General features: G+C 46.0%; 1 protein-coding gene and 1 long non-coding RNA gene across 2 annotated transcripts in view; one reads left to right on the forward strand and one right to left on the reverse strand.

Annotated features, from left to right (window-relative positions):
* Positions 1-2705: 2705 nt before the first annotated feature.
* LOC148316373 (uncharacterized) lies at positions 2706-4302 on the reverse strand. The gene is made up of 2 exons (XR_015840117.1): positions 4146-4302; positions 2706-3997 (listed from the first exon to the last, which is right to left on the reverse strand). It is a non-coding gene; the product is annotated as an uncharacterized LOC148316373 (long non-coding RNA).
* Positions 3338-17253, forward strand: part of man1a1 (mannosidase, alpha, class 1A, member 1) — a 40717-nt gene continuing 26801 nt past the window's right edge. Inside the window, exons 1-2 of the mRNA XM_088285584.1 lie at positions 3338-4234; positions 16715-16811. Coding sequence (XP_088141710.1) covers positions 3713-4234; positions 16715-16811 — 619 coding nt within the window. The 5' untranslated portion in view covers positions 3338-3712. The remainder of the gene's footprint in view (positions 4235-16714; positions 16812-17253) is intronic.

Genomic DNA, 17253 nt, shown 5'->3' on the forward strand with positions numbered 1-17253 from the left:
TTCCTGTCCTGGTTTTAGTTTCCAGGATGTTGCACCTGTCCTCGACTCGGCAACATCCCGCCAACCTCTCATCTCTTAATCCGCTTTTCTGCGCAACTCTGCTTTTCAATATCCCCGGATTGCCTCAGGCTTATTTTCGCGGCCATCTTTTCACACCCCACTGGCAGACCTCCTTCCTTCAATTCCTTCTAAATTCCAATTCATGACGAGCGCTTTCCCCTCCTGACCAATCAGACATCGTTGCCTTTCGGTTTCTTTGGTTTGTTTCGGTGGAGTTACTTGACAGGGGAGACTTGCATTTTGGCAATTTTATTTCTTTCTTCAAATTCTGCAAGGATCAAGAATTCTTGACATTTTTACAGCGGTTTTCTCACCCTGGTACAAGTGACTAATTTTAGGGGTGGGTTTATCTTGTCCAAGCATCCAACAATCTACCGTCCCATCCGGCCAACAATCCCTCCGTCCTGTGCTGTTCATGCACATATCCGGCCGGCTAACTACTTAGATGTCCAAACAGCCATCTATGATGACACAATTCTACACACTCACAAACGCACGCACACTTTTTCACTAGCACGCACTGCAAAGGGTCTCGTGGAGTACAGCTGCCTTCAAGCCGCACTCTGATTAATGTGTTTACCCCGAAGTCTTCATGAAGAAGTCTGACCATCACTGTCACATTGTTTGTACACGTAATTCCTGTATAGAAGGAACACACACACACACACACACATCACGTTCAGCTGAGCACCTGCACCGTTTCACGGCAATCCATCATCTCAGCCTGCCATCACTTCCAATTATGAAACCATTTACTGACACACACACACACACAAAAAAAAAAAGTCACACACTTCCCACTCGGAACTCTTGAGAGGCAACAATTGCGGCTGACATTCAAAAGGCGTCACAAAAGATGATTGACACTTTTTTGTGATTCATTGAAGCGTCCGTTCGGCTGTGATGAAGCGAATTGAACATTAACGCAAAGAATTCAAAATCTCTTGCGTTGGGGATTTATCACAAACTACAAAAAAAAAACAAAAAACTCCAGATCGGCAAATATTAAAAATCGGCGCCAAGGGCTGCGTTTTATGGGTCCGGCGCGCGATGGCCGTCACGCAAACACTTGACGAGCTTTGCAATCATCAAGGTGAACACGAAGCGGCAGCAGGAGGAGGCGTGCGCATGAATAAAGATTACCTGCCAGGAGAGCGAGAGAAAGAAAAAGTGGCGTGCTTTTTTTTTTTTTTTAATTTCACTTCTTCTATATGTCCAACGTATTACCCTCCCGCCGGCTGCTTGTTAAAGATCAACCGCAATGCAGTAATTGCAGCAACAATTTACAGGACTGCTCTCCGTGCGCCTCTCGAGCAGCAGCGCACTCCAAAAATGCTTTTTGCATCAGCGCAGCGTCGCTTTTGAAACTCTGAATGGACACGAATACCTCCTCCAAGCATAGAGAAGCTTCCCTTTGCAAGTTGCAAATGTGCACAACAACAGCAGCGAGATTTATATTATTTTTATTGGTAGCACAAATTTTTGCAAAAATGTGTGGTTTAATTGATTCATTTAAAAAAAGAAATACTGCCCTCTATTGGTTGGAGGCTACATTGTGGACATCAACTTGACAGGCTTTCTTTTTTTTTTTTTTTCTTTTTTTGTCGTCCACGTTTGTTCCGCAAATCTGCCGCTAGAATGAACACAACTGCTCTCTTTTTTTTTTCTCTTTTTCCCTCCCGCTGCATCGCTGTCGTCATTTTGCAGAGTGGTTGCCGGTGGCGACGTGCTGTCACAACAGTTTAATGGCAACAAATGAGAAATGTTTCGCATTGAGTGAACGGGAGGAAACGCACGACGCACTACTTATTGAGTCACGCACCGCCTTCTGGCCGCTCCACCAAGCCACTTTTCAAAAGTGACTTTTGCCTCTTCAGTCGCACTGGAAGAGTAAAAAGATTCTTATTACGTCGCAATCATGAAAAGAGCAACCTGGTTTTGATCAAGTCTGGTGAAACTCGAGCCCGATTCAGAGTGAGCAGTGCCGGTTTTGCTGCATCATTTTCTTTTTATTGTGTAATCATTCAACAATAGTAAATGTATTTGTTGGAAGGGCGCCAAAAAGGACGCCATTCACGCTCGGACCGCCACCGAGGACGATTTAGTGCATCTTCAAGGTTGAAAATGGAGCCAAAGCGTTCGCTACCACGATGCCAAGCGACATTTAATTTCATCTCCGCGCGCCGAAATGGGAAACAAAAACAAGAACGGCGTGCCACCATTTTGACAACTGCGAATGAGAATTTGAATATTGCGATGGCGGTCGTCTGTCAGCCTGAGATGAGATAACTTTTTTTTTTTTTTTTTTCATTTCCGTGCACTTTTTTTTTTTTTACACACGATTCAGATGCCTTCGTCATTCAAATCATGAGTTGAGTTTTGGATCCAGTCACAACATACGCAACAAACATTAAAAATACTGCAGAAAAGAACGCTAGCATGAGCTTCAATCTTTACCAGAAAGTGTGCTCGTCCTCCACCGATTTGCTTTTCCTGCATTCAAGTGTGACCTTCTTGTCTGTTTGTTACACTTAAGAGAAATTATGAGCATGTAAAAGAACATGATCACAACCAAGTTTTCTTTCTGGTGGTAACAAAGCAATTCAGTCAACCGCAGGACATGTGACTGAAATAAAACACAGAAAGACAGTTCATTTTCATTTATTTTTTAACAAGCATGTTGATTCGCGACAGACAAACCACAGGCCACAACAAGTCACCCGACCACAAGGGGCGAAGGCTGAGCTCGAAACACGTGACAAATATCTAAGCCGGAAAGGAATTCCATACCGGCGAGTCGCCAAGCCCGACGTTCACATGACTGTGAGACCGCAACGAGAAACTTACAATTGAAAAAAATGCCGTTTTACACCTCTCACGCACAAAAAAAGGTGAGAATATTGGCTGTCTAGGTGGAATTAACTTGATGATTTGTTTTTTTTAATACACATCCGACTGTTGTGAAATGCGCTATATAAATAAAATGTATTGTATTGCCTGAGCAACCCGTGCACATTAAAGTCAGTGGTCACACTTGACCTGCTGACCGTACAAAAAGTATTTGAAATAAAAGCAAGGGTCCATTTCTGGCTGGCAAAGCTAAACCTTGTACTTCTGCAAAAGCCGCATCACAAATTTGGGCAGCCGTCTTCACTCCTGAGCTTTCTTTTGAATATTTTTTTGAATGTTTTGAACAAGGCCCTTTCTTCGAACGTCTTTTTAGCCTGTGGAATATTTTTTTATTTTTTTAGCCTGTGGAATGTTCCGAGAAAGTTGATGGCGGCATTTGGCGTTACTTTTTTTTTTACTTCCATGTTGTAGCATATAGCCGCAAGCAAGACACGCCCCCTCGCGACACACGCACAGCTCGAAAGTTGATTGGCTCGTGGTGGCTGGCAATCAACGGGGCTCCGCCTCTTCCCGTGTGAGTGCTGCTTGCCTCGAGCCTCTGAGCGTGCCTCGGTTCTGCTTACTCGCTCCTCCGCTATGGACAACTTCAAGTCGGCGCTTTCTCTCGCGTCGTCTCGCTCGTGTGCTCCGGCGGTGGACGTGTGAGCGGATTATAAACCGAAAGCGAGCTCATTTTCACGACGGGGGAACCGCATTTCTTATTTTTTTTTGTCGTTGTTTGGCGCCAAGCAAGCGGAGCAACATGCCTGTTTCAACTCTTTTGCCTTTCACAACCACCCCGAGTCGGAAGTCTTCCAGCCCGACGTCCTTCAGGTTGACGGAGAAATTTATCTTGCTTTTGGTGTTCAGCGCCTTCATTACGTTGTGCTTCGGCGCGATTTTCTTCCTGCCCGACTCGTCGAAGCTGCTCAGCGGAGTGTTCTTCCATTCCTCGGCTGTGGAGACGAACACCCGCACCGGACTGGACGGCGTCGGTGGCGGCGGCGGAGGAGCCGTGTCCGGTTCGGCTGGAAGCGACGAGAAGGTGCTGGCCAAAATCAAGAAAGACCACGAAAAAGCTTTGCTGGAGGCCAAGGATACTCTCCAAAAGCGTCCCGACGAGATCAAGCAGGACATTTTGAACGATAAGGAGAAAGTTGCTAAGGAGAGTTTGGGTCAAGGTAGCAATGATTTACCTTACGTCGAGTACCAGAGACCCCCGGGGGCCACCGGACACGAGCCCCTGGACCCCACAACCAGAGAACGTCGGGCCAAAATCAAGGAGGTAAGCGACGGCAACTTCACGCCGAACTCTGTGCAAGAAATGTCACAAATGTCAGTTCGCTTTGAGGTGTCTCTCTTCCTGTTCACGACCGCCCAGACTTTTTCGTGTCAGCCTGTTAAATGACGCCCCCCACTTGTTTCGGCTTGAATATTATATCAGAATACCAAAACATTTTGGGAAGAGAATCGAAGAGCAAGTTGTGCACAGTCACATCCGCAGCTTCCCGTTGCATGAATGAAGCGTCTGCAAAGTGTCAAACTTGTGACGTGGTCTTTTTTTTTTTTTAAATGATTACAATGAATTGCTTCATGCCGAAAATCCCGCAACTGTATGCACCTGCACGACAAATAATCTCGGCAATCAATAATCTCATTTGACGTGTGCGTTCATGTGCATGGTGTTGTTGAGGGAAGATGAGGTGCAAGATGTGATGCATCTCACTCCATCTACCTGTCGTGTTTCATGACCCAAGCCATCGTGTTGTGGGGCAAAAACGGTTTGGAGTCATGTGAGAGGGGGGGGGGGGGCAAAAAAACAAAACGACCTTAAGTTGCACCAGCGTCAAACAAATGTGCTCCATTCGAACTGGCTTGAAAAAGGCCGCTTTAGAGTGCCTCATTGTCACAGGTTGGAAAAAGGCAAGATGACGTCACGGTGGGATATTTTCCAGCCACTTGATGCGATTATTGTTGAATTGTCAAAAGCAGCCTCGACGCTGACAATAAATTGCGTCTCCTGTTGTTGTTGTCATCTCATCACGGCCCTGTCAAGAAAATCATTTTTTCTTTGCCATCAACCTCATCAACCTTTTCATATGCAAAAGGGATTTCTTTTTCTTTTTTTTTTTAAACGTCAGCGCATCTATTTGGCAACGACATGACTTTTAAAACAACAACGGCAGAGCAGCCTTGTTGTAAAGAGCAACACAAATGTTCTGGCTTGGGGGATTTATATCTATTTTTTTTTACACTCATCAAATATTAATGAAGTAAAAAGAACAACAACACAGCTTTTGGTCAAGGAGTTCATTTTTCATCAACTGACAGCTTCTGCACCGCACTCTCCATACTGTGTATGTGATAGTACACTGTACGGACAAAAGTTTTGGGACGCGGCGCCAACTCCAGTTGCGAAAATTGCAGCAATTTTGGAAGCAGTCCATCTGAATGAACGGGATTTTTATTTATTTTTATTCCCCGGAAGTTGGATTTCATATCATTTAAAAGAGGAATTGCTCTGTTGTCGCATTTTTTCTTATTAGGGTGGACTTACTCGCTTCGACCACATCATCTGCCTTGATTGTATCTTTGGTTTTTCGTTCTCGTGCAAATTGTTGCGTTTCCTCAACAAATTCTGCAAAGTCGCGATCAGTTCCTTCCACAGAGATTATGACGTAAGCAAGACCTCGGAACTTCCGACACGGCCGTGACATCATCGTGTCAAGGAAACGCGTTGGAGTCTCGAGCAAGATCTTTTGGTTTTGGTGCACACCCTAAGAACATTTTGTTTTGACGTTGCGGATGGTGAGAGCGCCCGTCGTTGCGATAAATGGCACTTAAAGGTCGCTCGCTGGGTTGTTCCGACCGCTATCGGGGAGGCGTCGCATGACAAAGCGTCGGCGGGGCAACGGCGGCGTCGATGAGCTCGCTCGGGTCAGCGTCATTGATTTGACACCTTTTTAGCAAAATCCACAAACACGCAGCTCAACATTTCACGGCGACCGAGAAGCACAGTAAATACAATTTGGGCCGCCGACCAACTGGTCTGTGAAACTACTCAACACGCTGGTCTTGCGGGCAGCTTTTTTTTTTTTTTTATTGACTGTATGCCTCCTGTTGACTGTCAGGTTGGATTTTGGGAATGGGTTGGGTGGAGATTGTTGGATGAAGGTCGGTTTCGATTTAAGGACATGTTGAAGTTGGAGAGTTGGGATTAAGAATCGAGTCACGGTTGGGCAAGGGTGTAGGATTACAGGTGAGGGATTAGGGTGAAAGGTGAACTGTAGAATTTTAGGGCCTCGGGTTAGCGTTGGGTTTGCAGGATGCGTTGGTTGGCTTTGAAGTTAGCAGGTTGGTAAAGTGTTGGTTTGGATTAGTAGCACTCAGGCTCGGATTAAGGTTACGGTTTGGAAATCGGGTTGATGTAACGGGTTCGGATTACGGTGAGCATTCGCTGCAGCCTTTGAGTCGGGGCGTTTCTGTGTGGCCCTTTTTCGATATGGGCGTCGCACGACGAGGCATTTGGGCACTTTGCTAACCTTTTAGAGCCTGAAATGGAATTTCTTTATCAGACAAACCTGGCCGCCTCCAAGTCCCTATTTCGGTATCGACCATTGAACTAATTACCTCTGGCTGCTGGCCCTGCTTCATCTCCACCCGTGCGTGTGTGTGTGTGTGTGCGTGCGTGCGTGCGTGCGTGTGTCAGCTTGAGTTACTGCCGAGTCCTGAAAAGGCGCCGTTTAATCGTCTAATGGCTCTAATAGCCGTGACTTGCAAATGTACACTTTGAGGCCTTTGAGTGTTTTTTCAAAAACATTGTCGTCCACCGAGCGAGTTGTATTGCGTGTTTATGACATGCTGCGTGGAAACCTGCTCCAGACTTTTCCTTTTTTTCTTGGTTGCACTGTAACGCCGATTTTTCAAGCCCTGCATAATCCAATTGTTGCGTGAGTGCAATCAATGACGTAAATTAAAACAAATTCGATTGCGCGTTTAAGGTGAGGTTCAAGGTTGGCGTCATTATTTATTTCTGCAAGATTTTCCCAGTAATGACGATTGCTCTTAAATTTATGGCAAATTGCCACATCGGGTGTGCGCTGCGACGCGGAAGGCCAAGTGATGATTTCGGCTTGGTGGGTCCAAGTTAGATCGTGATGTGGGAAATATTCCCATTGCATCTATTTAGTGCGCTGCCGCTTGAGGAATTCTCGACTTCCCCGGCGACCCACGGGCTGATGTTTTCTTGCATTGTTGTAACCTTTGACTAGCTTAGCCGGTCGCCTCCAGCGAGTTCCTGGCAACCCCGTTCGCTCGCTCGCTCGTTCGCTCGCTCGCTCTCTGTGCCATCTCAACCGCTCCTCCCAGCTTGGTCACTGAGCATTGATTTAGAAAAGACCGCCAGCAAGATGAATTATACGCATTTAATGTTTGCGCTGTAGCTCCGAGCCAGAGCGGGAAAAAAAAAAAGCGCGGGAAGTTAAAAAGCTGACTTGGAATACAAATGTGTTGTTTTGGTGGCTTGTTTGCATAACGGTGCCATTCTGGAGAGCACAAATCGAAATCGAGTTCAATATTGTCGTTTGGACGTGAAAAAAACAAAACAACTTTTCATAAACATCCCTTAAACTTGCTAGTTTCCAGCTTCTTGCTCTCTCGTGCCTCAAAGTGTTCTGATGCACGAGGATGGCAGGTGATTCCATTCTGAACATTTCACATTTAATGTTTTAAGTGCTCAAAGTGCGCTATTAAATTTAAATGGCACATTAGGGCGCCGCGTCGGCGTGTCTTGCCTCTGCCGTGCAAAAGCCCAGCGCCGATTCGAAACCGCCCACTAAATAGAAATAAAGACGCGCTCGGATTTCTTGTCCGATTAGTCGCGTTGAGATCGCGGACGGCGTTTGTGTATTCAGATGACATTTCACCGATGGATTTAAAAGAGCGGCTAATTGCAACGTCAATAGGGAGACATCAATACGGCCGCGCACGTTTGTGAAAGCTGCCACGTTCAAGCTCGCTTCGACGCTCCTTTTTACGGGCAAGCGTAAATGATTGCACGGGAATAAGTTGTTGCTTCAAAAACGCTGTAAATAACATTTGTGGCTCGCACTAAGTAACTCAACTCATTTCAACTTAATTGAAGAAAAAAAAAAAAAAAACTCACTCCGGGGGAGAAATAAATTCACTTTTCTTGTTTTGACGGGAACAAAATGTTAGAAATGCTATTTTTAATAAAATATGACAGAAAGACTGTTGAGTGTTTACAGTTGGCACATAATAAAATAACCATTTTGAAAAAAAAAAAAAAGTTTTATTATTGGGGCCGATATTTGGCATTTTGCCGATTATCGGCATCTTCCTTTTTTTGTTTTTTTTTTAACTTTCAAGGCAGATAATTAAAAGTTGGTTTATCTCCTCCAACCCTCTCTCTCTATCTTTATCGCTCTCTCTTTCTCTCTCTCTCTCTTGGGTGTGCTGGTGACCCTGCCTGCAGAAGCAGATGTTTTGTTTTTTTTCGGCTGTCGTTCATTTCCAGTCGCCTGTTGTTGTCATTCACTTTTACAGAAACTGAAGAGAACGGAATTCCTCTCTTGTGATTTTATCCCAACAAATCATCTTCCAAAATCCGACAACTCCAACAACATTGCTGTACTTTTTCCCAGCGAGTCGTTTGCAGCGGCTGCCATCCCTTTTGCATTTTGACACCTCCAAATAAAAAATAAAAAATTGAGCACTCAAGCTGATCTTGATTTGAAGCCTTCGGCGTCGCTCTGTGAAGGCTCGAAAGCGACGTTTGATGTCCGCCGATGGCGATGCCGGCAAATGCTAAAAGGATATTCGATATCCCGGTTGTCCCAATCACACCGGGGGTCATGGCCGCTTGCGTTTTCTTTTTCCAAATCCAATTCGCTCTAATAGCGAGAGTCAGTGGCTGTCAATCACGCAGGCAATTTATTTTTCAATCTGTCGTGCTTGTGAGAGCTCAGTTTTTTTTTTTTTTTTCCTTCTTCTAACACTGCAAGTTATCCTTGCATATTTTATTGGCGACGCACCGGGGCTGAGTCACAAAAGCAAAAATGTTCCTTTCTTGTGTTTCTTTTTTTTTTTTTTAGTAATTAGCTGAGTGATTTATTCGAGTCGAACGTAATTGCGCGATCAGCAAACAGCGCCAGCGAGCCTGTGGGCGTGAACGCCACGTGATGAGAGCGTCGGAAAGCCGCAGCGCCGTCAGACTTTGTGATGTCAGCAAGTCGCAAAAAAGCATCCGAGGCGGAGCACCAAACTTTTCAACGGTTAAGATTCTTGTCGGCCAAGATGAGGTTTCGGAGCAACGCTTCATCTGGACCCGGCAAGAACTTTTGTGTCTGTTAAGTAAAAAGATGATTTTATATATTCCTTTTTGTTTCAATATATTCAAAGCCGCTTTTACACGATCATATTTCTTGACCTCATCATAAATGGGGCTCATTTTTAATATTATCTCAGGTCATGTTGGAACAAAACTGCTATTTCTTTCATATTTTTCCAAATGACGATAAAATATGATATGGAGCGAAACTCAACACAACTCGTGTTGAAATGAGCTCCGAGCGTCAGGCGGCGCTGAAAAAATATCGTGCGATAAGGAAAGTACGTTGAGCGAGGTTACGATGGCGACATGATCCGTTAATCTGTCAATAAAAAAAAAATCATCTTTCTGTTGGGTGACAAGATTGTAAAACTGTTTTGCGAGCTCGGAGCCTCGGGCTGCGTTGCCGTGGGAACGGGCTTTCCGTGGCGTAAATGAAGGCAAGGCGTGACGTCGTCACGTTTCAGCGTCGTTTATGAAATCAATCCACGTTTTATTTCGCGTCCGATTGCGACGCCGGCAGAGCAGTTGAAGCGCGCTGACACACAAAACGCAACGCCAAAGCGCTCGCGGCATTCACGGGCCGACGTTTCTCGGCGCGCCGGATTTGACCCGATGTGTCAGCTGCCGAGTTCCGCTTCTACCGCCTCCTTCGAGATGCACCGTTTATTTATTTATTTATTTGAGGACATCAAAGAAACCCCAAATTTCCAGTGTTCTCAAAAGTCTACACACCCTTGTGCAATTGTCACTTTTGGACGACTGGACTACGCCGCGTACGGACGTAGATGCGCGCTGTAGGCAACGTCTTAACTCGCAGGATGATTCGTCATGCAAAGATATTCTCGAGATGTCGAAAGTGACTTTAAAACATGCAAATTAGCATCATATGCCCTTTAAATTCGATTTGAATACAAACTGGCAAATTCTAGCCATCCGATCGTAATGCAAAAACAATGTGGAAGAAATAATGATGACTATTTTGCAGCTAATACGTCGGGCAGAAAGTTGATGAAATGTGAACTTTTGGAACGCGCCTCTTAATTAGTCTGGAGTGGAGCGAATCTAATTCCGTCCACCCGGAGATGTGGCATAATGACTATATTATCGCACTTTTAACTGTCAGCCTCCATAAAATAATAGACAGTGAAGAAGGCGAGGTGGAGGTGCGTGAAATTGAAGTTGTTAAAAAAAAAAAGACGAAGAGAGAGAAATGAGTTTGGTTGTGTGTGGCGCGTGCCGAGTCTTTTGACGCCGGGACAAAGTTGGCCTCCTCGACCGATGACGTGAGCGTTATTGATCTTCCGTCGAAGTGATCGGCTCAGCAAACGACGGAGGAGTTAACGATGGCCCGGCCGATGCCGACATCGGCGCTGCCGTCATTCAAGTGCGAAGCGTCAAGAAGGCGCCGTCTTGTCGGGACGCAATTGAGCAACCATTTTGAACTTTTCAGCGATTCCTTTTCCGTGTCAGAGCGTCAACACTTTTTGGGAAGTGGATGACACCAAATCGCTGCTCAATTTTGTGCCATGGATTATTTTTTTGTCGTGATTTTAGTTTCTGCTGTAGTTGAAGTTGACGTCAACTTTGCAGAGATATAAAAACAAAAACAAATCCAGAGAGTCGTTTGTCCGGAATGTCTGCTAGCTTAATGCTAACATATGATGCAAAAAAACATACACAGGCTAACAGGAATTAGCATGAAACAAAATCCTCGAAGCAAAGATGAATATATCGAACGTTTGCGATATTATAAAATCTCAAAATGCATCACAAAAGATTTCCGACCACTTCTAATCTCGCATTTGTCGTCTTTTAATTTCAATTGATTTGCGTTTCTCCGTTGATTCGTTATCTGCGTGAGCGATGAGGCCGAGCCATTGACGGTGGATGTAATGGAGGCGGAGAAGCAGAAAAAAAAAAAAAAAAATCAATGCGTCTTTTACTGAGTCTCCATTAGTTTGCCTTTTGTCAAGTGGCCGGGTCAAATCCAATTGGTGCGCTTCCTGCTTGCCGAGCAAAGTTCACGTCAATGCTGGAGTGTCTGCTCGGATAAAGCAATACACACAAACGCTCATTTTTTTTTTTTTTTTTTTACAGATTGAGGGTCTTGCCCAGCTTGTCTTTGAAATTGAGTTTTGTGTAACTGCTTCATGATCAACATGATGTTGCATCTGTTTGGATTTGAGTTTCTCAAAGCGTTTGAGTCAAATCTTGAACGGTGCAAGTATTTGCATGCTCTAAGGCTTAGACTTGCACATATCAATTCAAAAAAAAAAAACATCATTAAAATGATTGCTAAAAATAAAAAGCTTCGATGTCGTGGTGAAAGTGTATTGAATTAGATCTATTTAGGGCGAGTAAAGTATCAAAAATAAATGTAGCTTGGCGACTCGCGGGCCAGATTCAACCCGTTTGCGGCCTGACACGGCCCGCGGGCCGTATGTTTGACACCCGGAGTGAAACTTTCCTTTGATGCTTACGTTGTCAGAGAACGAACATGGGCTTTCGAAATCCTCGGCAGCTAATGAGTCAAGAAATTTGAGTTCTTGGGCGGCACTTCATGAGCCTGGCAAACTTTCCAAAGTCGAAAATCATCTAAATGTTTGTCATTCCTAATCCATCTTTTGATCCGTTTCCTGTGTTGTCATGATGAGTCCAATTTCATTAAAAAAAAAAAAAACACAAAATGGCCACGCTGGCTCGACTTCTGGATTGTGCCCAGACATCTGCGTCGTGCATTTCTTGTAACATCTTTGTCGGCAATCATCGCACCCCCGCCGGAGTCTCGCTAACTGCCAGAAGCTGTTTTGCTTCTCTGTCTTCCTCCCTGATGTATGGATTTATTTCTTTTCACCGCTTGTTTATTTCATCGCCGCCGTCGTCGTGGCGCTCGTCCCCAGACAGCCATCAGCTCGTATCGATCGGCGCGCAACCGTTGCGGCGCAGGTATCGCCTCGGCCTTGTGTCAATGCCGTTATCAGCATCATTAAACTGGGATTTGAATGGTTTTGGGCCCGCCGCCGCCGCCGCCGCCATTGGCTCGTTGGAATGTTTGCTCCATTTTGGCTTTGGGCATGTTTGACGAACGTTCGCCAAATGGTGGAAGCCCGTAATCCAAAGGATACCATCCATGTACTTCCCATCCGGTCTCCTTTGACTCGCTTCTGCCGCCTTCGGTTCCCCGCGGTCTTATTGGGTCGCGCTTGGGCGCCACTGCGGAGGCGATTTGATGAAGCTCATTTGTCAGAGTGAGGCTTGTCAACAACACGTCGAGTAACGCGCCACTGCTGCCGGGAGATTTACAAGTTAGCGTCTCCGGGTACTTTTGGCTCGGTTCTTTGACTGACAGAACTCGGATCCGATTGGTCTGGGGACTCGCTGGAAGCCTTTTCGAATTAGCGCTTGCTTTTGAAATCAAAGACTACAAAATTGTTGAGTTTCCGCTCTTCCTGCGTAATGACGGCAACCGATATTTGACGCCGATATTGATTTCTAGAAAAAAAAAGTCTGCCGCCTTACCTTCTTGTACACGCGGGCCCTCTCCCCAAGTGCGTGCGACTCGAGGTGAAAAAGCAAACAGGCAACTAACTGCCGATTGGCTGCACAAGTAACCAATCGGTGGGTGGAACAATCTGCTTCTGCAGGCGGGGTCACGAGCACAGCAGTGAGAGAGAGAGAAGTGTGCTGCAGCGGGGCAAAATACACCAGCTTAAAAAAAAAAAAAAGGCCGATGCCCATAATGGGCAACGTAACAAATATCGGCACCGAGAATCGGCCCGACCGATAATCGGTCTCTCACTAGTTTCAGTTGGAATCATAGCATCGTATTGGTTGTCGGAGTCTTTGTCAAGGTCGTGTCGTAGTTTTTGTCGCTGCGAGTCAAAATCATTCTGCCGGCGTTGCTCTCTCGCTTTTATTTTGACTCCAAGATATTTATTTGTATTGACGCTATCGGACTTTTTCCGCTCGCCCGCTTGTGGTGCTGAAACGTCAATGCATCATTTTTGGGCAACGTGAGTGTTTGTGTTCTGATTGATTTGTATTTATGGATGGTACAAAATAAAGTTTATTATTTACAGAAGTCGTCGTCGTACGTCCGAGGCCAGTGAGCGTTCACACTCGTCACGGCGCTAATGGAGCTTGAATAAATTTTTGAAATCTTTTATTTCCGCCTGCGTACGCCGCGCTTCGCTTGGCCTCGAGTCCGAGTGCACTCGTCAACTTATTCATTTTGCCGCCGTTCGAGTTGGCTCGTGCTACCACCTGGACGCGCGCCTTTTGTAAGTCTAATTACACCAGCAGGGGGCCTCATTTGCATACGGCACCACGGCGGTGCGCCCCCGATTCGCATGCAATCGCTTGGAATAATTCAAAAAGCAAAGCCGCCCCAAATGGGCAACGGCGACGTTTGTGTCGGTGGCGGAACTTGATGTGGTCGGGTTGCGAGATGCGGACGACGTCACGCGTTCTGATATATTTTTGGAGATAATTCCTTCGTCACCCCCGTTGTTTGTATTTTTCTGAGTCCCTAAATCATATGAATTAAAAAGAAAACAGAACATTTTGTCTGTCCCGGCCGGGTTGACTGTTTGTCGTATTTATTGGAAGCGCTGCGGCACGCCGCTTGACCGTCTGACGTCGTGAGCCGAGCAGAGCACTTGAAGCGTTGTTAGCCGCAAGTTTCCTCCCTCGAGACAAAGTGTGCGAGGATTCTGCGGCAAGTGTACCGATTATTGGACCGCGAGCAGAAGAACTGGGTCAATAGCCTTTCGACCTTTGCGCGGCGGGTTAATGATCTGCCGCGGTGGCCGTGTCAGCTTGTTTGTGCTCCACAAGTTGCGGGAAATCTCACTGGACTCACTCCAGCTTATCTTTTTTTGCCGAGACAACAAGTGTGGGCAGCGTCACCGCTTGTTGGACTTGGACCGGTCCGCCCGTGTTTGCTTCCGTGACGGTGGAAGCGTTCCTGGAACTCGGTCTTATCTTTCTTTGACCAGATGTCCGAACGCTGTGTTGAGCCCACGGTGGAGTCGGCGCCACCTTTTTCATAAAAGGTCACAAAATGTCCGCCCTGCCGCGGAGAATGTGGACTCGACCAAAGTCGAACAATCTGCGGGAACTTTGAAATTCCAGACCTTGCGTTCGTACGACGGCGCCGCGGCAAGGGTGATGAAAAGTGGCAAAGAACGGAAACGCATTCCTGGATCCAGATCGGACCGGAGTGCACTTAAGTCGGCGGTGTTGCTCGGCACCTTTTAGTGTGGAGCTAATTAGCGTGTGTGAAATAGCGGCGGGTCCTAGTCGCTGTGGCCAACCTGGAGAATCCCGAGCCGCTAATCCAATTAGCGCCAACGTGTCCGATAACGCGCAGGAGTGTTTAGCCGCTTCCAGCGTTTGCGCTTTCCATTACAGCCTCGCAACGCTTCTCAGATATTTGAGTCACGAATTTGCAGATTTCCGACATGAAGTTTTTCCATTGCGATGACCTGAGTGAATGCAAAGTTGACATCGCAATACCTCCAGATGCTTGTGTCGGATTTTCAAATTGTTGACGTAGGAAATATATTTTTTTTTTTTGGGGGGGGGGGACGTCCTTGTGGTCTTCACGCTTCAGGAAGGCCACTTGCCGGCGAGTCAACGTTTTTTGAGCTACATTGGCGCTCTCCTTTTCGACTCGATTGCGCTTTTGTTGCAGAGGAACTTGTGTGTGTGGTGGCTGGATTTGGCTTGGAGCTGTCACACTTGCGATTTCCAAGGCTAATTTGTTGACGTGCGGCGTACGTGGCGGCTCCAGGCCTGGAACGACTGAAGCCATCCCGAGGGAACTCGCCGCTCTCGACCTTCCTCTCGTGTGGAGGAGCTGTAATTAGCGGCCTCGCTCACTTTAATTAACGGGCTTAAGCTGGGAGGACGCTCTCGCTGGCTGCCGAGCTGACGTGCGGGGGAGACATTCGGCCCCTTAAAATGCACATTTGTTAAAATAAAGACACTTTATGTGCGCAAAAGCATATCAGGGAAAGCTCCTTTTGTCCAAATTTGGTCAATTTCATCTTTTTTCCCAAATCGACGCTCTTGCTAAATCCCAAATTGGATTTGTTATTTATTTATTTTTCAGATGATTTCTTTATTTTGTTGGGGTTTGCCTGAAAAACGATTTTGTTGAATGAACGTCTGATGCAAATTGCCATCGATGTTGAAACAGATTTTTTCTTGTTATGGAATTTAAAAATGTGAATTTTCGAGTGACTCGTCTGCCTTTTGTCCGAAATAAATGAAAAGGGATTTTTTTTAAAAATGATCTGTCATCGGTTTCATAGATATTTTGTGTCAAAAGTATTTGTGGTATCGATTACTTGGTATCACTTTATAGCTTTCATGAGTGCATCATAGCAGGCCTAAAAATTCTTATTATTTTTTTTTTTAAACAATCGCCTCATCACTTTTTCGAAGAGTAGCATCCACGCAGATTTTGCATAATAACAACCCAAAATGCAAATGGCGATTGTATCGAGGGCGCTCGGACTTGCGGTCTTCCGTCGACAAACACTTTGTCGCGGTCACTTTGTAGCCGGCTGAAATTTTCAAGTGTGGCCGGTAAGCGTGTCATCTGGCGATATTATTGTCGGCGAAGCTCTCCTGAGCGCCGTCTTATCTTTGCTTGTGCAGCCGCCGTGTGACAGGTGAGGAGCTAGCCGAGCTGAAAATGAGATTTTCTAATCTGCTTGGCCGCCTGACTTGACTGACTGACTCATTCGCCGACCGAGCATGCGTCCGGCCGATAGAAGGACCCCAGGGTCCGGCCGGTGTCTCGCCCTGCCCAGTTCATTAACAGCCTCTGTAACAAGTTGTTTGCGAGCCGAAAGGGAGGCGAAGGAGGCGGCCGAAGGCTTTTAGCGCGTGGAAGCTGTCAAAGCGGGATTAGCGAGCGAGAATCATCGAATCACGCCAAGATGATTCCGAGCTGGGAATGATGGGGGGGGGGGGGGGGGGGGTCTTAGCGAAATTGGGGTTGCCGTCGGGGGATGCAACTGGGTGGTTGTTTGGATTTGTTTATTTATTTTTATGCCCGGTTCATCTTTGTACTCTGCCAGCAATCATATTTAGCCTTCCTTTTGAGAATTATGAAAAAACAACAAAAGATATTAACAAAAGAAATTCTTTTAATTTTTTGCGCCTCTAGTTGGCGACATAACAGACTGGAAACATTGGAATATTTTTCCTCTTAGTGGAAACAAAAGCATAACCTTGCAACAATATTGTCATCCATTTGTCCTTTAAAAAAAAATGTAAAAAAATTGTATTTATTGTTTTTTTTTTTCTGCACACGAATGTATGAAATGTGAGAAACGCCGGCGTACACCGCCTGAACTCACGACCCGTCGTTCTCTACATTTTTTTTTTTCTTTTTGTCAGATGATGAAACACGCCTGGGACAGCTACCGACGCTACGCCTGGGGCTCCAACGAGCTGCGGCCCGTCTCCAAGCAAGGCCACTCCAGCAACCTGTTTGGTCAGTCGACACACGCACACACACACGCACGCAGTCGGGATTGATTTGGCGTCACGGGCACCAGCAGTCTTGGCCTTTAGATGAGCTCCAATTGGCCGTCATTTGGAAGCATCCATCTACGGCCGCCCGTTAAATGTCAGACTTATATATTCATATTTTGGGGGGTGGGGGGGCTGTCAATGGCCGTCGGGCTAATGAGCGCAGCGCGTGTGTGCGCGCATGTTTGTGTGTGTGTCACTCTGTCAAAATGTCTGTCAGTTTTTCGGCCTGTCGAAAACACGTCTTAAGACTAAAAAAACTGAAAGCCAGAAGGTTGTCGATCTAAAAAAAGAATGGTGTCAACATTTGGGAATCTAAAAACTTGACTTTGAATATTCTCTTTAGTTAGTCGACTACGGCAAATAGTTTTCGATTTGTGGTGAGTGTAGTCGACTGACATTTC

Source organism: Idiotropiscis lumnitzeri, chromosome 21, assembly GCF_059441095.1.
Source record: "Idiotropiscis lumnitzeri isolate Australia: NSW breed Sydney's pygmy pipehorse chromosome 21, RoL_Ilum_1.0, whole genome shotgun sequence".
Lineage (NCBI taxonomy): Eukaryota > Metazoa > Chordata > Actinopteri > Syngnathiformes > Syngnathidae > Idiotropiscis > Idiotropiscis lumnitzeri.